Raw genomic sequence first — 26393 nt, 5'->3', positions numbered from 1 at the left:
TGCCTTCCAGCTGTTCATAGAAGTTTTCATTCCACATGAAATAGCTTGTGGTGAAACATGTATGGAAGAGCTTTGTGCTCCAGAGAGTCACTGAGTGGCACTTTTGTAAACAAACAAACAATATCAAAGCTGACCAGGGTGTCGTTTGGTGCAAGTTTTAGTTTCTACAGCTTCTCAATGAAATGTCCTGAGTCCTTAATGTATGTGTCAGTCTTCCCCACGTTTTGCTGGAGCAGAGAGGCCAAGTGTTTTGCAAGTTTATATGTCAGTGAGCCAGGAGCGCTAACAATCAGTCTTCTTAGGTAATCCATACAGCCGAGTTGGCAGGGTTTCTGGGTCTGTATGTCCATCGGCACAGAAAACGTCTTGATTAACCAATTCGTATTCAGTGTGATACGCTGTGTTGGATTTGGGATTGGAGTAGCAAACTTTGCTGAGGTGGGTAGTGAGTATAGTTGAGGTGCTGGGAGAAGAGAGTGAGGATAGGGGTGGGGTAAGATGCTATTAGCAGTTGTTTACGTCAAGAATATCACTTTGGGTGTCACATTCAGCAACTGCATGGTCTAGCTGTCTCTCAGCCACACTTTAGCAGTGGCGACTGGTGCAGACTGACCATTAGTTATCGCGTCCATGTAGAATGCAATACAGCGGTTGCAGGCACATTGGTAGATCACATGGATGCCTTCATCAGTGGCCTTGCCTTTGACGGTGCAGGAGATGCCAGTGGCAGGACTGGAGTAGGTGGTAGTGAGAGAATATATGCAAGTCTCCTATCTACAACTGTCTAGTACTACCCAAGACTGGAGCAACAGAACCACATTTTCTGCCAGGGTTTCAACTAACTCTAGGCATGTCCTGAAACAAGAGAAATCTTCACCACTATTCTCCTGCAGCGGTGCTCCACTGTCCACTCAACCTACACAATATCCTTGTCTGCCCCTATTCCACCCCTGCTCCCAACTCACTTCCTCATGGCTAGTATCTCAAAAATAGACCTAGATGAGAGACCTAAATACATCCTTCCTCTACCACCTGCTCCAGTCCTATATCAAGCCATCCCCTACATCATCAAAAGTATGACCATCTGTAAAATCAGCCATGTAATCTACCAGCGTAGCTGCAATCAATTGTGCCACATTTTACTTGGACGTGACAACTAACATCATATCTATTCACAGGAATGGCCGGCAACTGCCAAACGGTTGTAAGGAGATAGCTGCATCATCCAGCTGCTGAACATGATGCCCAATGCTAAGTGCCTGAGTTCAACGAGTGCTTTGCAGCCTTTGCCATCTGGTTTTTCCCACCAACACCAGCTGTTTTGATTTGCGCATGTGGGAACTTTCCCTACAACACATCCTTCGGTTCATGTAATTCCTATGGCCTCAACCTTTGCTTCCTTATCCATCTGTCTACCCTCTTTCCAGCCCGACATTCATCCTCTACCCAACCTATGAACCTGAATAGTCTTCACCTTCTCTACTGTCCCATCTGAAAATTCCCCCACCCCCCTCTCCCCCTGACTCCCGCGCACAGAATCCCTATGCTGGACCTAGCACCCCACCCCCCCTCATCCTGTTCCCACCATGTCCCTACACAATGACACCGGCAGCACCAGCATCTTCTCCCACCCCTATCCTACTATTCCTCCCCTTCCCACACCTCGTCTGCACCCCCAATACCCACGTTAGCAAGTTTGCGGCTCACTTCAGACACAATATTAGCTGGACCTTAGTGCCAGGAGATGACAATGGCCATATGTGTGCAAGTCATACTCATGGGCATGTGAGCCAGTTTTATTTTATTTACTTATTTATTTATTTATTATTATTATTATTTTTTTACATCAGATGAAGGACTTAACAGTCCTCTTCACTGTGCCTGTCTGCCACTCAATGCCTCCTCTATGTGGGGAATAACCATGTACCTTTTTTTATTATTGCTGTCAATCCATCTTAAAATCGAGGATTAATCCTCCCCCCACCCCCTCACCATTTTTAAATACGGCTTTCACCAGTATGATGGGAATACTCTTTGAAATTCTGAAGGTAGCAGGTACAAAATTTAGGTGGTAAAAGATTATATACAACTCTTACAGAAACACACTACAAGTGTAAGAGTCTAAGACATGGTAGGAGAAACAGTAATTGAGAAGGGCGTGAGACAGATCTGTAGTGTAGATGTTATTTAATCTGTTAACTGAGCAATCATCAGTAAAGGAAACTGAGCAGATTTTGGAAAGAAATAAAAATTTTGAGATTTGTTGATAGCATTGTAATTCTACAGAAATGGGAAAGGACCTGGAAGAGCTGTTTAATGGAATGGAGAGTGTCTATAAAATAAGTAAAATAAATAAATAACTAAAAAAAAAAAAAAAACAACTGAGTTTGAAGTGAAATACAGAAGACAAAAAAGCAGCTCAAACGAGAAGAGAATGGGAACATTCGAAATGTGATGCTACAAAAGAATGCTGAAGATTAGACATGTAGATCGAATAACTAAAAGAATTTATCAGTTGATAGGACACATCCACAGACGACCATTATCTGAACAAAATTCTATCTCAAAAATTATTTGAATAAATATATAATTCAAACATTTTTGATCACAGGTATAGGCTTTATTCATCTCTGTGAGTACAAATAATTATCTTTATTTCTTACTCGTCACTTCAGTAACAAGTAACAGACTGTTACTGCAATTTTTGTCTTTTTTTTCAACTGGCACTCTGTTGCCAACAACTAGTGTTTGTTATTCCAGTACAGCAAGGACTTATTTAATGGCAGTGTGATTTGGCAGCTCAGCAAATGAGTACCAGGCTACATCTCTAAAGGTTTGGGGTTCAGTCCCAAGCACATCCTATGAGTTCTCTGACACTTTTCAATTACTTCTCCTCTGTCAATGATTCATAAATGTGAAAAAAGCAATTTTCACTACAATTCTGAATGCATGTTAAACTACACATCTCCTTATAATGTGGCTAGTAAAGTATTGTGGTATTCAAATGAACCTTTGGTTTGTGGACAATTTTATTTTCTTTAAAGCTCAATAAATATAAAATAGGCAAATGGCCGAAGCAGTTACATTAACAACACAGCCCTTGCACTCGGCAGTACTTCCTCCCCTAGACGACATGTGGAAGCATTAATTTGGAATACCTTCTTCAGTTGTATCAATGTTTCTAAAACTAATGGTTGTGGATCCACTTTATGAGATGGTACAATTCTCTCTTATTTGGTGCTCTACAAAATAAGTGTGTAAAGGACTCTGTGATTGGTAATAGTAAACATTGGCAGACTTTAAACCTGCCACATCCTAAAACAGCAACATCAAGAGGCTCGTATGAAAACTGAATGTCACCACCAACCCTACCAAATTGTTGAGTTTTTCAGACTTCTAATTGAAAGATCAAGCAGAGAAGTATTGTGGCGATATGTTTGAGTTGCTCTGCTAGGATTGTTCAAATTAAGAGAAGAGCTAAGTCATCATCAAAAAACTGGAACCACTTAAAGTGAAACACAGTGATCGAGCTATTTAAGAATACTGCATTTACGTTGTTGTTGTTGATGATGATGATGTGATCTTCAGTCTGAAGACTGGTTTGATGCAGCTCTCCACGCTACTCTATCTTGCTCGAGCCTCTTCATCTCCGAATAACCACTGCAACTGACATCTTTCTGAATATGCTTACTTATTCACCCCTTTGTCTCCCTCTACAATTTTACCCCACCCCCCACTTCCCTCCATACTAAATTGGCGATCCCTTGATGTCTCGGAATGTATGCTATCAACTGATCCCTTCTTTTGGTCAAGTTGTGCCACAAATTCCTTGTCTCTTCAGTTCTATTCAGTAAATCTTCATTAGTTATGCGATTGAACCATCTAATCTTCAGCATTCTTCTGCAGCACCACATTTCGAAAGCTTCTATCCTCTTTTTATCTAAAGTGTTTATTGTTCATGTTTAACTTCCATATATGGCTACACTCCAGTCAAATATCTTCAGAAAAGACTTCCTAACACTTAGATCTTTATTTGATGTTAACAAATTTCTCTTCTTCAGAAATGCTTTTCTTGCCACTTCCAGTCCACATTTTATATACTCTCTACTTCTGCCATAATCACTTATTTTGCTGCCCAAACAGCAAAACTCATCTACTACTTTTAGTATCTCATTTCCTAATCTAATTGCCTTAGCATCACCTAATTAATTCAACTGCATTTCATTATCATTGTTTTGCTTTCTTTGACACTCATCTTATATCCTCCTGCCCATTCTGTTCAACTGCTCTTCCAAGTCCTTTGCTGTTTCTGACAGAATTAAGTCATCGCCAAACCTCAAAGTTCTTACTACTTCTCCCTGAACTTTCATTCCTTCTCTACATTTTCCTTTGGTTTCCTTTACTGCTTATTCAATGTGCATAATGAATAATATTGGAATAGGCTACAACCCTGTCTCACTCCCTTTTCAACCACGGTCTTCCTTTCATGCCCCTTGACTCTCATAACTGCCATCTGGTTTCTATACAACAGTGTTTCACTCCCTAATTTTATCCCTGCTACCTTCAGAATTTCTAAGAGAGCATCCCAGTAAACACTGTCAAAAGCTTTCTCAAAGTCCACAAATGCCACAAATGTAGGCTGGTCTTTCCTTAACACATCTTCTAAGATAAGTCGCAGGGTCAGTATCGCCTATCGCCTCGCGTGTTCCTACATATCTCCTGAAATCCAAAATGATTTCTACCAGTATTTCCATTGTCCTGTAAAGAATGTGTGTTAGTATTTTGCAACCAAAACTGACTGTTTTCTAATTTTCACACCTGTCAGCTACAGCTTTCTTTGGAATTGGAACTACTATATTCTTCTTGGAATCTGAGGTATTTCGCCTGTCTCAGACATCTTGCACACCAAACGGAAGAGTTCTGTAACGGCTGACTCTCTGAAGGCTATCAGTAGTTCTGATGGAATGTTTTCTACTCTCAAGGCCTTGTTTCAACTTTGATCTTTCAGATCTCTGTCCAATTCTTCTTGCAGTATCATATGTCTCATCTCATCTTCATCTCTACCTCTATTTCCCTTTCTATAATATTGCTTTGAAGTAAATCTCCCTTGTATAGACCCTCTATATACTTCTGCCAAATTTTGGCTTTCCCTTCTTTGCTTAAGATTTTTTTTTCACCAATTGAGCTCCTGATATTCATACAGCTTCTCTTTTGCCCAAGGCCCCTTTAAATTTCCTTTGGCGGCATGTATCTTTTCTCTAGTGAAATATGCTTCAAAATCCTGACATTTGTCTTCTAGCAACTCAATTTGCAAATTTGAACTTCCTGTCAATCTCATTTTTTAAAAATTCGTATTCCCTTTCACCTGCTTCATTTGCTGCATTTTTTAAATTTTCTCCTTTAATCAATTAGAATGAATACTCTTGTGCTATCCAACATTCCTACCAGGCCTTGTCTTTTTACCTATTTGATCCTCTGCTGCCTTCACTATTTCATCTCTTAAAGCTACCCTTTCATCTCTTAAAGCTACCCATTCATCTTCTGCAGTATTCCTTTCTGCTGTTCTAGTCAACCATTGAATAATGCTCTCCCTGAAGCTCTCAACAACCTCTGGTTCTTTGAACTTATCCCATCTCCTTAATATCCTACTTTTTTTCAATTTCTTCAATTTTAATCTTCTTCCTATTCTTCTTCTTCATGGACGGATCACTTAGGACCACATGTAATCAACATTTGTTGACCTTCTTTTTCGCCCAGTATTCCTTCATCAGCAACGAATGGGCTAGCTTTCATGGCTTAGACCACGTATGTCTGCTAGTTTTTTTTCTTCCTCAAAACCCCGTTTGTGTGGGATTTTTCTGATTCATTTCTGTCATGTAGATTTGGAGACCCTAATTTTCTCAGGTCTTCTTCCATCTGTTTGTATCGCTTCGGTCTTGTGGTTTTGTTCTTTAAAAATGTATGGATTTTGTGCATTAACCTGTTAAAGTCCATTCTTTCTAAATGCTTCATGAATTGGATTATTCTCATACGCATTGTGTCTGTTATTTTGGATATATTTTTATATATTTCTGCATTGGGTTTTGGATAATGCACACCATCTTCAGTTTTTGGTCCTAGGACTTTCCTCATCATTTTACATTCTTTCACTTCTAATTCCCCTTTTAGTGTTCTGTGTTGAAGGTTTAGTGTCTCAGATGTGTAGAGCGCTTCAGGTTTAATTACTGTTGTGTAGTGTCGTATTTTGCAGTTCTACGAGAGACTCTGTTGTAAACATTTTTGAACTGGACTCTTGATCTGACAGATTTCTTTTCATTACAATTTTCTGCAATCCATTCACCTAAATATTTAAATTCTTTTACTCGAGAGATGTAGTTATTACCAATTTTTAGATCAAAAGGTGCATCTTTGATGTCAGTCATCAATTTTTTTTTTTTTTCAAATTAAATTTGCAATCCTATTTTTGCTGCCTACTCTTGTAATAATTCTAGCTGTTTCTGTGCATCGGTAATGTCTTGGGCGATCAGTGCCATGTCATCAGAAATTTTGATCTACAGTTCATAATCAATCAATTTTGGTCAGAGTCCACATCTGGCCGTGGAAATGTCTTACTATTTTAAATTTGGTCCCTAAATCTCTGTCTAACCACAAACCGTGGACCTTTCCATCAGTGGGGTGGCTTTTGCGCCTCAGCGATAGAGATAGCCATACTGTAGGTACAACCACAGTGGAGGGATATCTGTTCAGAGGGGATATCTGTTCAGAGGGGATATCTGTTCAGAGGGGATATCTGTTCAGAGGGGATATCTGTTCAGAGGGGATATCTGTTCAGAGGGGATATCTGTTCAGAGGGGATATCTGTTCAGAGGGGATATCTGTTGAGAGGCCAGACAAACGTGTATGCCTGAAGAGGGGCAGCAGCAGCCTTTTCAGTAATTGCAGGGGCAACAGTCTGGATGGCTGACTGAACTGGTCTTGTAACATCAACCAAAATGGCCTTGCTGCACTGGTACTGCAAACGGTTGAAAACAAGGGGACACTACAGCCATAATTTTTCCTAAGGAAAGGCAGCTCTACTGTATGGTTAAATCATGATGGCGTTCTCTCGGGTAAAATATCCCACAAGTAAAACAGTCCCCCACTAGGATCTATGAGCGGAGACTATTCAGGAGGATGTTGCCATCAGGGGGAAACAAATCTGACATTCTATGGATTGGAACATAGAATGTTAGATCCCTTAATTGGGCAGGTAGGTTAGAAAATTTTAAAAGGGAAAGGGATACATTGAAGTTAGACATAGTGGGAATTGTGAAGTTTGGTGGCAGGAGTACCAGGAGTTCTGGTCAGGTGAATACAGGGTAATAAGAAGAAAAACAAATAGGGGTAATGCAGGAGTAGATTTAATAAAGAATAAGAAAACAGGAATGCAGGTAAGCTACTACGAACAGCATAGCGATGCTTTATTGTAGCCAAGGTAAGACATGAAGCCTTCACTTCCCACAGCAGTACAAGTTTACATGCCAATTAGCCATGCAGATGAAGAGGTTGAAGAAATGTATTATGAAATAAAAGAAATTATTCAGATTGCTAAAGTATACAAAAATTTAATCATGATGGGGGAATGGAATTCAATAGTAGGAAGAGAAGAAAAAAATAGTAGTTGATTATGGACCGGGGGAAAGGAACGGAAGAGGAAGCCGCCTGGAAGAATTTTGAACAGAACACGATTTAATCATCACTAACATTTGCTTTCAAAATCATAAAAGAAGGTTGTCTATGTGGAAGACACCAAAAGGTTTCAGATTGATTATATAATTGTGTTTATGCTCCCCCAAATGAAATGAGGACAAAACTGACACTGTCAAAGATAGCGATGAATCATCCGAGTATGTTTCACGAGATACATTTGACAGTAATTTTATTTTTTTTCATCCATTCTGTGATCCATCTGAATGCTGTTGAAGACCCATCTTTTTATTAAAATGGTAGACAATCTAAACATTTCAGATTACAGTATAAATGTAATTAGCCAAAGGAACAAAAATAAACCCGAAATTTAATGATTTCCTTAAGGAAAAAATTTCAGAAATAAAATTATTATTGAAGGACACGGGACACGAATGTACAGGAAGTTTTCATATGGTCAAGCTGAAGCACTGGACTGATGATAACCTCAAAATACAGTCTGGAACATCAGCACATCAGAGATTTCTTCAAGCTGATGAACGTGTAGCCATGATGCCAGATGAAATTTACAGAGAAAGTGTAGTTACTACTGTAAATGATGATGGAAGCAACTTTGTGAAAGTTTTCACCACCTAGCAAACAATGGAAAATCCATGATGGAATGTAACAATATTACAAGAAAGAAAGTTGCTACTCATCATATAATGAAGATGCCGAGCGCATATAGGCACAACAAAAAGACTTTTAAACTTAAAGCTTTCAGCCACACATGGTTTCAGTTGCCCGAGACTGCAGGGGTGTGTGTGTGTGTGTGTGTGTGTGATTTAGGATAAACATAGTGTAGGGCTGGCATTACAAGGTGGAATAGTTTGTACAGTACAATCAAACAATTACAGTAACTGTAGATCCAATTACATAGCACTTTGAGTTTGAAAAATGTTATGAGACACACTGAATTTGAGTACATAAAAGAATTTATAACATGTTCACGTCCTATTGCTAAAATTCAGGATATACTATAGGGCACAAAATAAGGAATTACAGACTTTTAGTTCCTGTTTGATGGCTCTATGTAAAAGGACGCGAAAACTGGAGGTTAAATATTGGAGCACACTGGCAACTTGCTATCGAGAAAGTGTTGAGAGACAATTAGCAGATTTTCTTTGCCTTCTACAACAAAGAGAGACCATGCAGGTATTGCAGTAACATCTTAACCACAATTTAAAAAGAAATGGTTCACCTTCATCACTGTCCACAATCAAGAAAGGCTTACAAGAAACTTCACACTTATAGTACCCACTGAATTGTTGCAGAAATCGGGTGATGAGACAGAAAATGACGTTCTGTCAGAAAAAGAAAAATGGCTTTATGATTTTGAATCAGATTCATTATGTTAGACCAAAGGCAAATTTAATTTTTTGCTCAATAAGATCACAATTTAACGTTCTCTGATTGTTACCCTGAAATGAAGACACTCTTCAGAGGATGTAACAGGCTGCTAATTCCCTTATGCACCTGTAAAATCTTCCAAAATAAAATGAACTATCTGATGAAATATTTGAAAAAGAAAAGTAAATCAAAAGCAACAAAATGCACACCTGTATTATAAATGACAAATAAGTGGAGCAGTAAATGTTTCTGGATTTGAAAATTATCTTTTTGTTTGTGAACCATTTTCTTCACAAATGGCATGTAAATATTTGTAATTCGTGTTAAGTAAATAACCATTTCAATAAATATTTTTATTTGTTATTCATGAACAATAATTTGTATCTTACTCATTATCAGTCATCTGAATAAATTTTGCCCAACTCTGGATACATCCTTAAATACCAAGGAATCATCAATTTAGTACTCAAGGGAAGTATGGGGGACAAAAACTGTAGAGGAAGATCAAGAGATGAATACAGTAAGTAGGTTCAAATGTATGTAGGTTGCAGTACTTATTCAGAGATGAAGAGGCTTGCAGAGGGTAGACTAGTGTGGATGACAATGATGACAACATGGGCAGCACTAGAATGTTGCCTCTGGCAGACAAATTTTCGCCAAGTATTTTGACGGTTTGTAAATTTATGGTTTTCTTAAGTGACATTTCTTTTCGATACAATTAAAGAATGAAATTTTACCAGATAGAAAAAGGAAGTTTATGCTAATAAACGTTTAGTTCAGGAGTGTGATGGAATGAGAGGCTACACTGGAGATAAAGTTCCCACCTTTGAATTAGAGAAAAAAACTAATGCTGGTTGGGAGGAACCAAGTGGTCTGTCTGATATAGCAGTGATTTAAGTGCCTTGAATCATGCTGGAGAACATGCTCAGCAACTAGGCACTGACTGGATGTTTGGAGGGGGACAGCTCCGTGCCCATTCACTGGTTCGGCAAATTATTGATGTATTCCATGAGGTTTTGGGATTATGGCCAGAGGATGTCTACATCTTGCTGTGATATTTTGGCTGAGGGTTTTATACCATAGACTGATGGTCCACATCACTAAGTTTACGAAAAAAAACTGGTACACAGGTGAATCAGCACAAACATGTTGTGCCAGGTAAAACAAAGCTTTGCAACTGCAATCTCAGTCTCTGGTAACCCGTCAAGAAAGATGGCACTGCAGCCGGACACAAAGTACTTGAATAATGATAACAAAACCAGCAGTTGTATTTGAATTTTTGTTGTTTAATTTTTTGAACACTGATACTAGTTTTGACACCATTTATCTTCAGGCCCCAAGCCTGAACAATTTTATGTGCAATGAACAGAATCATATGCAGTGGGCCAAAATTAACTGGATTCCATAACTCCCGTGGCAATAACATGACCAGCAGGGTCAGCCAACAACTTGTCTTTCACAACCCAATAAGTCAGCCACAGCCGAAAAAAGAATACATTCTATGGCTTGTGACAATTAGTTTTATTATGTCAAAACCTGAATTTTAGCTATGTGGCTCTCAATCCAACAGAGGGTGTGCACACACAGATGCGCCTGTGTGCCACAGATGGAGCCATATTTGAAGGAAGTGGTGAATTCAACAGAGTGTGCCCAAGCAACAGTAACTTTTGCACATGCACCTCAGGGCCAATTTTCAGTATAAACCTAGTGACATGAACAAGCAACTCCAATATAAAGCACACATATGACGACTGACTGAATGTTGTTAGACTAAATATTCTGGCAAATGACAACATCACCCAGCTGCTATCCTGAAACCTCACTGAATACTCATTACACTGGGGAAACCTCAAAAAATCACAAGTTGATGATCGTCTTAAAAAGCTATGAAACCACTGACGTTATATGCTGACTGACATGTTCACTGCACATGTCTGTCTACCTTCGACATTGTAGAAATTATCAATGGTGGCGATCGAGTAACTGGTAATGGTAGGGTGCTTGGGGCGCAAGTTTTACAGTGAGAACAATTTTAGCATCAGGAATCTTGGGGTAAAGATTGTGGCCTCTAAATATGATATGGTCAGCCAAGGATTTTGTCAAAGTCAAAATGGAGATGAAAGGGAATACTGGGTGGTTTGACAAGAATATCATGGAAAGATATTTCAGAGGTGACAACAGGAAGTGTTAGTCCAGACAGGGTAATCTGTCGACACATTTAGGGCAGGGAGATAAAGAGTGACAAGAAGAGCTGCTTCTGACACTTTTTGTAATTTTTAGATAGGTATAGAAGTTAAAAACCATCTTGTGTGAACAAGACAAATCATGGTAACATGGCAAATAATGAAATGCTCATTGCTTTCAATCAAGCAATGAAAAGTTGACGTGTCAACCTGAGAACTAATGGCAATGACAAAAAATTCCTTTTGTCAACGAGTGTGTCAAAGGCACTTCTCAGTGAACAATAAATTCTATTACCAAATGCATCGCTTTGCCTTCCCTTACACTACTCCACAACCAATCATTTTCCAAACAAAAATCTTGCTGAGTTGTTTGTAACAGAACGATTCAACATGCCTGTTCCACTCGGTGAACTGTTGAAATTCCCCACCAATTCTTTCACAATTTCCTGACTTTTATAAGCAAAATAATTTCCTGAGAATTTCACATTTTCTGACGTATCTCCACTAGAAATAATAAAGCCCATGTGTTTCGGAAATATAACAATGTTGAAGATTCATGTGCAATTTATCAGTTACAGATAAAAGCAAATAACTCGCAAATAGTACATTCATACTCTTAACAACAAAAGAATGACAACAAAGCTTTTACATACACTTACCTCTTTATCTCTCTGAGCAAACTTCTCAAACATGTTGGCATAGATCTTCTTCTCTCGACTCCTCTGCTCCTTTATCTTTACATTACAAATAACAATATTATTTGCTGCAGCTTTGTTTTCTGGTTCCAGTTTTAGAACTGCTTCAAAATCTGTTTTTGCCAATTCTGGTTCACCCATTCCCAAGTATGCCTGTTGACAACAATACAAAAAATTATGAACATATCCTAATGTATGATCAATATTTAGCACTGCTACACAATGCACATTAAAGCAGTGTCTGTGAGTGCCGTTTTGTTTCCTCTCAATTTTACTGCAGCTTAGTTTTATTTGTGGTTCTTCTGGATTCTATACTATAACTTCTTGTGTAATTATTCAGCACAATGTTTGAAACTCTATTGCATACATCTTCATGCATTTCACTAAAAGTATCAAAAGAAGTTGAGAGTTGTGTCTGAACTTACAGTACAACTTCTAAGTTCCGAGAACATTACTCTATGTGTATGCATATTTTACATACAAATAACAAATTCAGGTCACATACAGGACTAGGAATCTTATCAATCCAACTACCAAACATCCATTTTCGGAATCCAATGGGAATGTCAATGCCCTTATTACTGCAGTAATGTATTTATAACTAGTCTTCTGCACATAAGAGAAAAATAATAACTGTAGTTCTCCATATGAGGGTGTCCAACACCAGTTCTTACCACTCACTAGTATCACAATAGAAGATGTTACATTGTTATGCATGATAAGGCCCATAGATCTTAAGAGCCATGGAGTACATATTATTGCATCATTGTGCACAACGAACCAACCTTGAATGTTTCTAACTGTGTGAGGTTAGCCATTTTTAAAGATGTAAGTCCACCTGTGAATAATGCTTGTGCCACCGAACAAGTATTATCATCTAAACACATTACTAATCATCCTTCATTTTTGTGTGACCACACGATTCTCTGAAAACAGTATGATTACCTTAGCCACCAATAAACGTTAACAGCTATTGTTCACCACACACAAAAACAGACTGCTGAGTAGCAAAGGCAAACAATACCTCCATTTATCCCGACACTTAATGGAAGTGGATTCTATGTGACCTCCTTCCCCCTTTTTACAATTTCCCCAGTAAGAAGATTATCTGTGTTATCTGTAATTTATTTCAGCTCATCAGGTTCCCTGAGATCATGTAAGCTACAGCCACTTGATCAAGGAATAACTCAATTGTTTGATCATGAAATGATTCACTACTTAATTCACAGAAAGCTGATAAAAATATGTAAAAATAAAAATCAAAGACTACAATACAAAAGATTTGCAGCAGTATATACAATGTTTATCACCCTGTAAATAACCATAACATATTACGTGTTCATTTTTTCACACAATGTTATCCAACAATATAACAGTGAAAAGCTCTGAATTATTGCAAGAAACTGCTGTACAGGAGAAAATGAGGGCATTATAAGAAAAATACCAATTTAGATTTGAGATCACTAGAAGTATTCCACTCTGCTGGAAAGCTTTTGAGGATGAAACATCTAGAATAGAACACAACTTTTACTACAGTGGTTAAAGAAGTGTGAAGTTATTGTGACAATGAGGAAGAAGAGGAGAGTAGCAGTGGATGTAAGTGGTAGAGGGCAAGTAATAAAGACAATGAAAAGTTTCATGTGCCTGGAAAGCATTATAGGTGAAAGAGAAACGCAGGCCCATGGTTTTCTGCAGGGTGTAACAAGGCTAGCCTGGAGCAAATAGGTGCCACCAAAAAATAAGCAAAAGTTATAAATGAATGTTCTATGCTCCAAATACTCTCATATCCATTAGAAACATGGGAAGCGAAGAAAAAAAAAGGTGATCAAATTTCAAAGTAACAGAATAGGATTTACTAGAAAGGTTAGAGAAAGGAGTGTGTTGATGAGAGAAACATTGGAAGAGAAGCTCATGTAAGAGATTGCACGAGAGACAAGAGTAAGAGAGTATGGACATGTTAAAAGATTGCTATCGGGGGACACTCAAAATGGCTATATGAGGCAATAGATCTAGATGAAGACAGACACACACATGGACTGTGTGATGAAAAGAGGACAAAACTGGGCCAGAGTGGAGATGGAACCATGGTGGATAGCCACCAAAAAGGGGTCTGCAACCTGTACAAAATGGTAATGATGATGGTTAAAAAAGTTTCATCCAAATTCCTTTTTTGTTTGGTGTTCACTTACTGAATAGGGCAGTTCCTTTTGTTTCAATGAATCCATATTACAAACCACAAATCTCTAGAGGCAGTGAAACTACAGGGATGCTTGAGATACAATTCTGAGATGCCTGAACAATGCCCTTCATGAATTTCACTAACTAACACAATGGAGCACTCTGATTGTGTTTTTATGGGCTAAGAACATAATGCGTGAATGTCATGAATTGTTCCAAAATACAATACTGTATGATACAGTCATGAAAAAGAATGCAAAGTAAACAAATTTTTGCTTTTCGGATTATTCTTACAGTAAAGATAGCAGCATTTTGTTTCTGCACAAGATCCTGATTGTGATTGTGATAATGCTAACAGAGTTTTTAATCTGTCTTTAGTATTCAAAAGTTAAAATGATATCTCTCAATGTTTATTTGGTCACTTTTTGATATTAAAATTTCCCTTTTAGAATATCACTGTGATAGAGACAGTACGCACTGTGTTTTGTTTCAGTCGACCTATTTCCTGTGAAACAAGACCTAACGTTATTCACTACCCAATTGGCTCAATTATTTAAATTACATTTTGCGTCTATCATCATGACATAGTGTCGGTGAAAATAGAAAAAAATTCAAATCCTCTGGCATGTTTAGTGTCAGTTCACTGGCATAAGTTTAAGAAAACCTATGGATCCAGAATGGAAGCCTGTGGCATCCTCCCTTTACAAATTTCTAGTTAGATTTAAGTTTGTTTCCTAACTGTTGAAACAAGATTGCTGCCCTCAACTTTCGCAGGGGTAAATGAAATGTCACACACACACACACACACACACACACACACACACACACACACACACACACACACAATTTTTTTTTTATGATGGTGCGACCCTCTTTAACACCAAACTGAAAGTTTGATGACTTACACACATTACATTACTTTACAAAGAAATACGTTGATGAACTGACACAATGTAGGTGCTCAGGTTGTGTGTGTGCGCGTATGTGTGTGCGTGCGTGCACGCACACGGTTTCCCCCTTCTTCGTCCACTTGTATGCATAGCTAGCCAAAGGGTTTCCTGAAAGCTAGTGAAGTTTTCATTCCTTTTTTGTTTGTGCTTGTTGACAACTCAAGTTTATGTTTCAAGCAAAACTCTTCATTTTTACAGACGTTTCCTAACTACACAAGTTACATGTTTGTTTATATGTAGATGAAAGTTATCCATTATGGATGTTTAAAAACCGGTGACTATATTAAACAAATAGTCACTTTTTTTGAAATACTTGTTTATTCCATAAACCAGTTTTCTAACTTTTTCAGGCTAATCTTCAGATAGTGCAAAAGGAAGTTACATGACTATTTATAATTTGCTGCACTTTCCCTAGTGTTTTTTATTGCATTTATGGAAGTGATTATAAAGGAAATCAAAGAAACAGGAAATGGTGATCTCAATGCTTTAGTCTTTGGCTGATGCCGTGTGCATTTACAGAGAAACAAACAGGGAAGATTACGTGAATAGAACTCCAAGTTTAAAGACAGCGTAGAGGAGCAAAACAGTAGCAATAATTATGAGCAAGACACCTGTTAGGGCAACCTGGATTTAGACAGAAAGAAAATTGAATGTGTGGAAGCTTTCAATTACCTGGTATATTAAAGAACGGAATTGCCGAACTAAAAGTACATAACAGAGTAATAGCTGTATCTACATTTCCTCATGAAGTGCAGAACATTGTGTGGGACAAGAGAGTTCCTGTGAGAGCCAAACAGACCATGTTTAAAAGTTATCTCCTGCTGATCATTAAACACAGTGTGAAGTACTGCGTAATTAACAAGGCAGATTTGTGCAAGTTCAGGCAAGTAAAATGAATTTTCTATGATTAGCCTTGCAGAAGACTAGAAGAGAGAAAATTGGTAACAGAGATAAGAGGAGAGATATGCAAGTAGAAGTCAATGACAGAGACTGAGTAGAGCATGGTTTAAGTCATGGTTTGGACATGTGAAGATGATGATGGGCAACTGCCTGACAAAACAATACTTGATAGAAATGTGCAGTAGGAAAGACCAATACGACGACCCAGAAAAAGATGCCTGGATCAGATAAAGGAAGATATGGACACTATAGGAGAAAACTGGGGACAATATCAAGACAAGAAATAAAACAAGCAGAGCAAAAAGGAGGCCAATTGTTCATAAACAGTCTACCCAGCTTGCTGGCAGAATACAAAGATGATGGCGATGACGATGGGTATTGGCTCTTGATGCTGTGGTTGGCTTTGTAATTAGTATCCACTCAGCAGCTTCCACTGAGATGCCCATCACATAGGAAGCTGCTAGGTGGAGACTAATTACAAAGCCACATATCCGGTTGTAAATCAATCTTCAGCATCAAATTATGGAATAGTCAGGTAACTTCCACATGCACCATCTGAAGATGAGCCTGAAAAAGTTTGAAAACCTATTTACAGAATAAACGAGTATTTCCAAAAAAAGTGACTGGTTGCAGTTTTGTGTACTTATAATGTTTGTACATAGTTTGCAGTTTTATTGTTATATGCAATACTTTGATGCTTTAGATACAATTAAAATGAAGAAGACAAGAATTCATACTAGGAGGCACCACACAAATCCTCTGTTAACAGTACCTATAGCCTCAGTAATGGCTGTAACTTCGAAAGGAAAAAGGTTCACAAGTTTCTTCAGGTGTACCATATCCCAGCTGAAGCCGCTCTGTGGATCATTAGATCCCATAGAGCTACAAAGTTGCGGCAATGTCAATTTCTACGTTCCAACTGCTGTTCCAAATAATCTCTGACATTTTCTGTGGGTTTACCATCAGGTGATTTAGAGAGCCAATCGAGATTCAAATGATGACCGAACCATCAGTCAATTGAGACATTTACACATGCAGCCCCTTTGAACCAGCTACTGCCAGCTCAGATAAAGGGGAAGTTCACTTAGTAGTCATCCTGAAGACATATGAGCCTGTTGAAATAACCAGAATTAGTGGGCACAGGTCACAACACAAAAATCATCCTCTAAACACCCAAGACCCACCTGCAGCCGAACTATGCTCCACCATACACTGTGTTAAATGCCTAGTCGAAATGACAGCAAAGTCGACACCTCGTGTCATTTGAAAATGAGCAAAATAACGACTTATCAGAACGCACTACACATCTCCAGTGATCTGCTGCCCAGTTCCCGTGTCATTTAGCCCGATGATGATGATCAATTTTACATGCAGCTACAAGGAATGGCCATTTGCAAGTTATCCAACTACATGTGCCCAACACACACAATTTATTTAGAATCAGAAGGTGGATGGGGGATCAGTTTTGATAGTTACTTAGAATGCTATAACCAATAAGGTTTGAGGCTCTAACTTTTGTTTGTGTACCAAAATGATAACTAAGATAAATTGAGAGCTTTGCTTAGTGACCACTACTATTCACACATTAATTATATGCACGCTGTTTCAGGAGGAATAGTAAATATTTTAAGACACAACCCAGAACATACAACATGTCCAACTTTTACTTGTCAATTTTTGTTTGTTACAGAGATGAGTTTTCATTTCTTACGTTGGTACTCTAGTTCCTATGCATTTATCTATTATCTTCTTTAAGTTCAAGTTGTGTTAGAGTTTACAAAACTGAGTTTCTCAACAGTGACTATGGTTTGTTAGCCAAATGTATTGTATTGTTTAAGAGTGCAATGTAGATAATACAGTGGAGACTTCCTATGCTCATGGTGGTACATTTAAGAATGTTTACTCGCGTTTTCCCTAAACTGCCTGGGACTGGTGGGCAGCAAAGCAGGCATATTTCATTTGAGCATGCAAATAAATACTGTGGGCAAAGTAGATATTACACAGTTGACTGAACATAGTTCTTCGACAAGCTCACATAAATTTCTGCACATATTGGTGTTCCACATATGAGAATATAGTGAATATCATGTATGCACAGTCTCTATCTTTATCATTTACAGTGGATTCACACCTTACAGATGGATATGGTGTAAGACTGAAATTTTGTCTTTGGCTAACAGAAAAACACTTGAGTAATCACATTAATACGGCTTATTAATGAAACCACTTTCCCACATGATAGTACCAACAACACTAATAACCCAAATCTGTAGTTTGAGGAAAACCCACATGCCTTTGTTGAGACATTTTTAAGAACACTTCTCTGTAAATGTGAGATGCAGCGTGATAGACAACCTGTTGATTAAGCCTGTTATGTTACCCCATTATCTTGCAGTATTCTGTATCTAGACTTTCTTGAAAATGAGCAACCAGCATTATTAGATGAAGTAAAAACTCCATGGATGACTGACAAGTTCCCTGTATCTTACCGCTTTGGATTTCAATTGGTTGGGGAGGTTGAAAAGCTACTGATGGGGATGTTTGAAATTATAAAGACTATAAAGAAAAAGGAAACACAAGAGAAACTCATTGTTCAGATGAATTATGCTGCCCTCATGATGACAGAACAGCTACAAGTGGTGTTATCATGAGGATTTTAAATGCATTGAAGACTAAGGTAGACTTTATGAAAATCAACTTGGAACTTGATCATTTGCCTTCTTCAAAAACCTTGCGGAATTATTCGTTTCAATTACATACTAACAGCTTAATCTCTATAACTTTAAATAATAATGACAATATTACGATAGTGCTACTCACCATATAGCAGAGATGCTGAGTCACAGATAGGCACACTTTAAAGAATAGATTTTCTTTGATTTTGAAAGTAGATTGTTCCGTCCCTGGACTTAGATAAACTCTTATAGGTGTGTGTGTGTGTGTGTGTGTGTGTGTGTGTGTGTGTGTAGATCATAGTGTTGACTAGAGGTCATTCTTAGTCAGCGTAACATTATAGTTGGGAAACGGTTTTGGAAATGAAGCTGCTTCAATAACATTATTCTGTCATGCAGTCAGTTACAAACACACTCAGAGCATTTGTTTTTTCTTTCTTATTTTCTAGATAGAGAGAGAGAGAGAGAGAGAGAGAGAGAGAGAGAGAGAGAGAGAGAGAAGGATATTCTGAAAAGTAATTATCATTAAGATGATGATGATGATGATGACTGATAATGACAATGACAAGGATTATGTTGATAACAAGTACTTTGTTAAATATTTTGTGATCAATTTTAACATTATCTTAGTCTTCTTTTTTCCTCCCCCTAAGCCAAATGAGGCAATAGTATTTCTCATAGTGGTAAACATCTGAACTATTTCAAACCAATGGCTGAATTATTTCTGTACTCCGTTCATCATACAAATAAACGTGATGTAAACAAACCACATATGACGATTGGGCAGAAGTCATAGCACATGTGCACTTTGAAGTAGTTCCTACTTATGTATTAGATCTTTCATTATTAAGTTACATTAAATGAAACAAAGATATTATAAAGTATTAACAGCCATCAACGTTATTCTTAATCACGCTTTAGCTATGTGATTTTTATTTAAAAAATTGTAGACAGTCACAGTCTCTGTATTGTGCTCATATTGTCATGCTGTTAATACAGCAGTATGAAAATGACTGAGGCTGCGTCCTGCCCTGTAGTGAAACGCACATGTGAACACTGCTAAAAAGGACAACAAATAGGTTGTTCTTAAGGTTTTTCATAAATTTAAAGAAAAGAAGTCAGTTTTGAAGTTTTCCGGAGGACTATATTTGATACAATTGAGTTTCAATACACACAGGACATGTACTGGAATCTGAAATGTAATAGATTGATAATGTTGTGCAGTTCTGTTCATGGAATGCTGATTTTGAGTCTCACCTTGGTCATACTTTTTTTTTATTCAATTTGAAATACCTACATCTCATAAATAAAATTCATCACTTTTTTAAATGAATAATGGACATCTTCTTGTTTCTAGTTACATATTGCATGCCACTTTCCTGTTTTCATAAACTCTTAATTATCAATGTTTTATGAAAAAAGGGGGTGCTTAATTTAAGAAAAAAAAATTAAATTTTTTATGACAAAAATGAAAAACCAAATATTCTTAATCTGCACTATGTCCATTGTTTTATACCACAGATGTAGTCTCACACGAGCCAGAGTGATAAGTGTCATAACATGAAAAGCAATCCTTTCCACAGCATTGAGCACACCATACAAATGCTGTATTTTTACATTTCTACTGTGCCATTACAATATGAACGCAACAGAGCTGATATGGAGCCCAGTTAAGGGATTTGTCATGAGAAATAATAAGACTGTTAAGCAATCAGGCATACTGGAACTAATGCATGCAGCTTTTGCACATGTCACTACCGAAAACTGGTGGTGGTGGTGGTGGTGGTGGTGGTGGTAGTAGTAGTAGTAGTAGAAGAGGGATTTTGTGGGCACACGACAACAAGGTCTTCAGCGCCCGTTCAGTATCGCAGTGAGACAAGTGTCAAGAAAAAAAAACTCAGAACATTGACATAAAACGGAACATAAAACACGGGGAACAATCATTGAAAAATATGTGCTCACCCACACCGAAGCATTGGATGAAGCAGGGCGTCAGCAGTAAAACATGGACAACACAGGAAGAAAATGGTAGAGGGAGCTAAAACAATGTAGCAGATGGAAGTGGCTGGCTGACCGCAAGGAAAAAAGGGAGGGGTCAGCCACTCTGCAATACACTAAAACCTCCAGCCTAAAAGTTTAGGCCAGAGTCCAGACACATCACAAAACTTAAAAACCCCAGACACACACGTCTCATCGTTAGCTAAAACACAAGGCAGATCCCCAGCAACTTGTGCTTCTGCCCTTGCATCATGGTATAAAATGCAGTCTGTTAAAATGTGCCGGACAGAGATGTGCACACCACAAGCATCACAAAACGGAGGATCCTCCTCCTGTAATAAATAGCTATGCGTCAGTGGACAGTGCCCGATCCGAAGACGTGTGAGGGCCACCTCTTCCCGCCTGAGCAACCGGCAGGAGGAACGCCACGGCCGAGTGGTTGACTTGACCGACCGCAGTTTATTGGTCGTCACCGCCAGCCATTCGTCCTCCCACAACTCCATGCACTTCCTGTGGAGTGCAGCGATGACTGACTGCAAGGGGATAGGACACTGGACCACATCCTGCTCTCTGCAGGCCTCCTTGGCAGCCCGATCAGCCTGTTCATTGCCCCATATGCTGACATGACCAGGCACCCAGCAGAAGGACACCTCTTTATCTCGCTGTTGGAGCAAGTACAGTTGGTCATGTATCAGCTGGACCATCTCCTCAGTCGGGTATAGGTTCTGCAGTGATTGTAAGGCACTAAGAGAATCGGAGCAGAGAAGAAATCGATCGCCCCAAACACGATCCATCTGCTCCAGTGCCTTCAGGATCGCGTGGAGCTCTGCTGCGAAAACGATATATTCAGCAGGGAGGCGAATCCGGGTAACATGATCAGGGAACACCACAGAACAGCCAAGGAAAGTCTCCTGTTTGGAGCCATCAGTATAAACGACAGTGAAACCGTGATGCACATCTAAAATGTTAAAAAACAGAGATTGGAACGTAAAATCTGGTGTGCCATCTTTCTTAAAATTAGTCAAATCTAAAATAAGTTTGGGTATCCGGAGGAGCCAAGGTGAAGATCTGCTCCAACCGCGACGTAGAACACGAAGACCAGCCATAGACATCGCACCTAGGCAATCCTGTGCGCGAATCCCATAGGGCTGCGTCGCACGTTGCTGGTTATGAAACATTCGTGCAAGAGGAGGCTGAGCAACCGTATGGTATGCAGGGGTGTATGGTGTGGACAAAGTTTTATATGCCTGGCGCACTGTAAGTAGCCGACGCCGCATATGAAGTGGCGGTTCACCAGCCTCTGCACAGAGGCTTGGGATGGGGCTAGTTCGGAATGCCCCAGTGGCCAACTGAAGCCCTTCATGGTGCACAACGTCCAACAACTTTAAGTAAGAAGGCCTCGCAGACCCATACACCGTGCACCCATAATCGAGCCGAGATCGCACAAACGCCCTGTAAAACTGGAGCAGACAAGTCCTGTCAGCTCCCCATGTACTGTGGTTAAGACATTTTAAAATACTTAAAGCCTTAAGTGACCGCCGTTTCAGGTCTTTAAGATGAGGTAACCACGTGAGCTTTGAGTCAAAAATGAGCCCCAGAAATCTCACCGTGTCTTTAAAAGTAAGAATAGTGTCCCTCATCCTCAACTCAGGAAAGGTTAAAATCGAACGAGAACGGTTAAAAAGAACACATACAGACTTCTTGGTGGAAAACTTAAAACCACTCTTCTGCGCCCAGTCATCCAAATGCCTAATCGTAAGTTGCAACTGACGAGTTGTCGTTGCAAGGCTTGAAGAAGAGCAAAACAAAGAGAAATCATCCACAAACAAAGAACACTGGACAGGACTTTTCACTATGGACGTAATGCTATTAATACCGATGGCAAAGAGAGTCACACTTAAAACGCTACCCTGAGGGACACCGTTCTCCTGCGCAAAGCGATCAGACAGGACATCACCAATTCGGTATCTAAAATATCGTGGCGAGAGGAAAGACTGAATAAAAAGAGGAAGACAACCACGAAAACCCCATTCGTGAAGCTGCTCCAGGATGAGACGCCTCCAAGTGGTATCGTAGGCCTTCTCGATGTCGAAAAATACACCGAGAAGGTGATGACGGCGTAGGAAAGCTTGCTGTATTGCCGCCTCCAGGAGGGCAAGGTTATCTAAGGTGGAACGAAACCTCCTGATCCCACACTGAAAGCGACTAAGGAGTTGCCGGGATTCTAACATACAGACAAGGCGGCGGTTGACCATCCGCTCCAAGGTCTTCCCTATGCAACTAGTGAGGGCAACACTACGGTAGCTACTTGGGCTCGTGTGGTCTTTCCCAGGTTTTAAAAAAGGGATTAAAACTGCCTCACGCCACGCGTCAGGAAAGTGACCCTACGCCCAAATGGCATTAAAAAGTGCGAGGAGGATTTCTCTGTTGCGCATTGTGAGGTGCCATAGCATACTGTAATGGATCCTGTCGTGACCAGGGGATGTGTCACGAGCTCCAGACAATGCAGAATCCAGCTCCCACATAGAAAATGGGCAGTTGTAAATTGCATGAGAAGTGGACTGGAAGTCCAGACTACATCTCTCAGCAACGGCTCTATGGCGCTGGAAACCTGGATCCTGACTGGTTGTTGCAGGAACTGTGGCAAAATACGCTGCCATAGTCTGGGCAATGTCTCGCGGATCCGTGTGGAGAGTGCCGTTATTCATTACAGCAGCTATGGGGCACCTCCCTCCTCTGCCAGAAATTCTCCTGATGGTCTCCCACACAATGCAACTGTTGGTGGAACGATTAATGGTGTTCAGGAACTGTTGCCATGACCTCTTCTTGCTCTCACGAATAATGCGGCGACATCTTTTCCTCGCCACCTGAAAGGCTGCAAGATTCTCAGCAGTCGGCCGACACTTGAACCGATGCAGAGCTGCACGCCTTGTCCTGATTGCAGAGCGGCATTCGGCACTCCACCAAGGCACAGGTGGCCTCTTCTGGTGGCCTGTGGAATGGATGCTGCAACGGCGTGGTTGACCATTTTGGTAATATGATCCACCCACACTTCAACATTCGCACAGTGTTCGAATTGGGCCTACTGGATATAAAGTGTCCAGTCAGCTCCACTGAGCACTCATTGTGGTGGTCTCTTTTCGGGGCCCAGACCATCTGGCAGGTGAATCCAGATTGGGAAATGATCACTGGCGTGCAAGTCAGCGACCACTTCCCAGTGAGCACTGGGGGCAAGAGCTGGAGAGCAAAGCGAGAGATCAATGGCAGAGAACGACCCAGTCACTGCGCAGAAATGAGTACTCTGTCCTCCATTGAGCAAGTAGGCGCAGGATGACAGGAGAAGCCTCTCAAGTGTTCTACCCCTGGGGCAGGTAATGGCAGAGCCCCAAAGCACATTGTGGGCATTAAAATCACCACAAATAATGAATGGCTGGGGGAGCTGTGTAAGAAGGTTGGTGAGGGCCACTTCATCAAGTGCATCATGTGGGGGCAAGTAAAGCGAGCATACAGTCAATGGAAGACGCACGTGCACAGACACAGCGACAGCCTGTAAAGGCGTCGTAAGTGAGAGAGGCGAGGAGGGGTAGTCCGTCCTGACGAAAATACCTACGCCTCCTCTAGCTCTCTCTCCACGCAGGTCGTCCTTTTTGTGGAGTGTATAGCCTTGTATCTCAGGGGAGTATGATAGATGGAAATAAGTCTCCTGGAGACAGAGACACAGTGGTCTACCCTGCGATAGTAGACGAAGTTCCTCCACATGCGTCCTGAACGCTTGCAAGTTCCACTGAAGTATGGGAGCCATCTATGATGGGGGTAGCACCTTCATCGTGTCTCTCCGACGGGGTGGGGAGACTGCAGCAGGTGGAGGGGCAGGCGTGGGGCGAGATGATTTCCCCACACATACATCGGAATCCATCAACAATGGGGAAGAGTCAGATGAAGCCTCACGGAAAACAACATCTGCATGGTCAGACGGTTTACTACAGGATTTGACCCACTGTTGATGCTGTATGGGAGCTTTCTGCGGTTTGGTGGGCTTTGGGGGAGGTGATGTGGGAGTGGTAATGGCTGTACTGGGCTTCGGAACATCCTCACCTGTTGGAGGCGTTAGGGGTGGGCCCAAGTTCGCCACTGTACCGTTGTCTGCCATTCGAATAGGGGCTACTGGCTCTGAAACACTGGCTGCGCTGCAAGTGCACTGACAGCTGCATGTATTAGTGCCAACACTCACCACCTCTGTCGGCATTGAGGCATCGACTTTTGGAGTAGGCTTCTGAACCAGCGAGGCAAAAGATGTAGCAAATGTGGGAGGTTGCATAGACTTAAAGATCTTCTTGACCTCACCATAGGGGATACGCTTAGTTGTTTTTATTTCCTGGACTTTGCGTTCCTCTAAAAATATTCGGCAGTCCCTACTCCAAACAGGGTGGTTCCCAGAGCAATTGATACATTTGGCTGGAGAGGAGCAACCAACTCCGTCATGAGCAGCTGTACCACAGTTGCCACAAGTCACGTCACCTTTGCATGCTAAGGTGGTATGCCCAAAATGCTGGCATTTGAAACAGCGCATTGGGGTCGGGAAATAAGGCCTCACACTAAGGCGAAGAAAGCCAGCTTTCACATGTTCAGGAAGTTTCGTGCTACTGAAGGTTAGAATAAAGGAGTTGGATTTGACAAGATTGCCATCAACCCTCCTCATGATATGTTGAACATCAACGATACCTGCCGGAGCCCACTCACGTTGCAGTTCTTCCTTGGGAATGTCAACTAGATCCCGGCACGTCACAACACCTTTGCTGTAGTTCAAGGTGCTGTGCAGTTCAGTGTATATGGCATACTCTCCAAGGCATTTAGCAGACTGAAGTTCAGTCGCTTGCTGGGAAGTGGAAGTTTCCACTAGCAAGGTCCCATTAAGTAAGCGCTTCACCGATTTTAAGGAGCCACAGATGCCCTCCAAACCCTTTTGTATATAGAAGGGCGAAACCTTCTCAGAACTACCCTCCTTCCATTTTACAATGAGAAACACGTTCTGATTACCAGAATGCATTCTGTTACTAAAGACTTGACTTGTCAAAGAAGTGCCGGAGTCAGGGGGACTGACTGCACGAGCCCTCTTAAGAGACTGGGTGTTAGAACCTTCCAGCGGCCCACCCTTTCCGCTGGGAGGAAGAAAAGAGGATTTCGATGGATCCGTCTCGGTCCCACGAGCAGCTAGGGAACTACAAGTCCACCTAGACAGAGCCCCGCGTGCCTAGGTAAGCCTTATACAACTGAGGTGTTGCAGGTTCCCCACAGGTTGCCCGCTAACGACTGTTCCACCTCAACAACCATGCATCTCATCAGCGCGCAGCACACCTTGAGTTGAAGGGTTGTTTATAGAGGTTTATTCCATCCTCGCGATCCGGGCGGTCAAGCCAAGATCCCCACTCCCTGAGACACACAACATTCCACCGCCGCGCCGCACAGTGGTCGTTGAAGTACGCCCAGAGCTTACGGTGACAGAGGACAGGCGGCGCTTACCAGTCCCCAGCTCAGGAACCCCGGGGTCGCCAAGCCCATACCCAGCAAATGAATGCTGAGCCCCTGGGAGCCGAAAACTGGTGGGATACAGAATGGCACATCAGGAAAGAGGAGAAAATGCAGCGCCCGAGTGACTCCGTGGATTGTTCATTGACTCATTATCAACGTAGCAGACAACAGTTCCAGAAATGAAATGGATTTCTCGGTTTCGGATAAGGAAGG

At 40.7% G+C, this 26393-nt stretch overlaps 1 protein-coding gene across 3 annotated transcripts in view; it reads right to left on the bottom strand.

Annotated features, from left to right (window-relative positions):
- The window catches only part of LOC126412783 (peptidyl-prolyl cis-trans isomerase FKBP4-like), a 143953-nt gene that overhangs the window by 18427 nt on the left and 99133 nt on the right, over nt 1-26393 (bottom strand). For all 3 annotated transcript variants that reach the window (XR_007575341.1, XM_050082553.1, XM_050082554.1), the window contains exon 8: nt 11918-12106. Coding sequence is in view for 2 of the 3 variants with exons in the window: in XM_050082553.1 (XP_049938510.1) it covers nt 11918-12106 (189 nt within the window). In the remaining variant the exon portion in view is untranslated. The remainder of the gene's footprint in view (nt 1-11917; nt 12107-26393) is intronic.

The sequence above is a fragment of the Schistocerca serialis genome, chromosome 7 (assembly GCF_023864345.2).
Source record: "Schistocerca serialis cubense isolate TAMUIC-IGC-003099 chromosome 7, iqSchSeri2.2, whole genome shotgun sequence".
NCBI classification, from domain to species: Eukaryota; Metazoa; Arthropoda; class Insecta; order Orthoptera; family Acrididae; genus Schistocerca; species Schistocerca serialis.
Note: the sequence above shows the minus strand (reverse complement) of the source record. Positions and strands in the feature narration are given on the sequence as shown.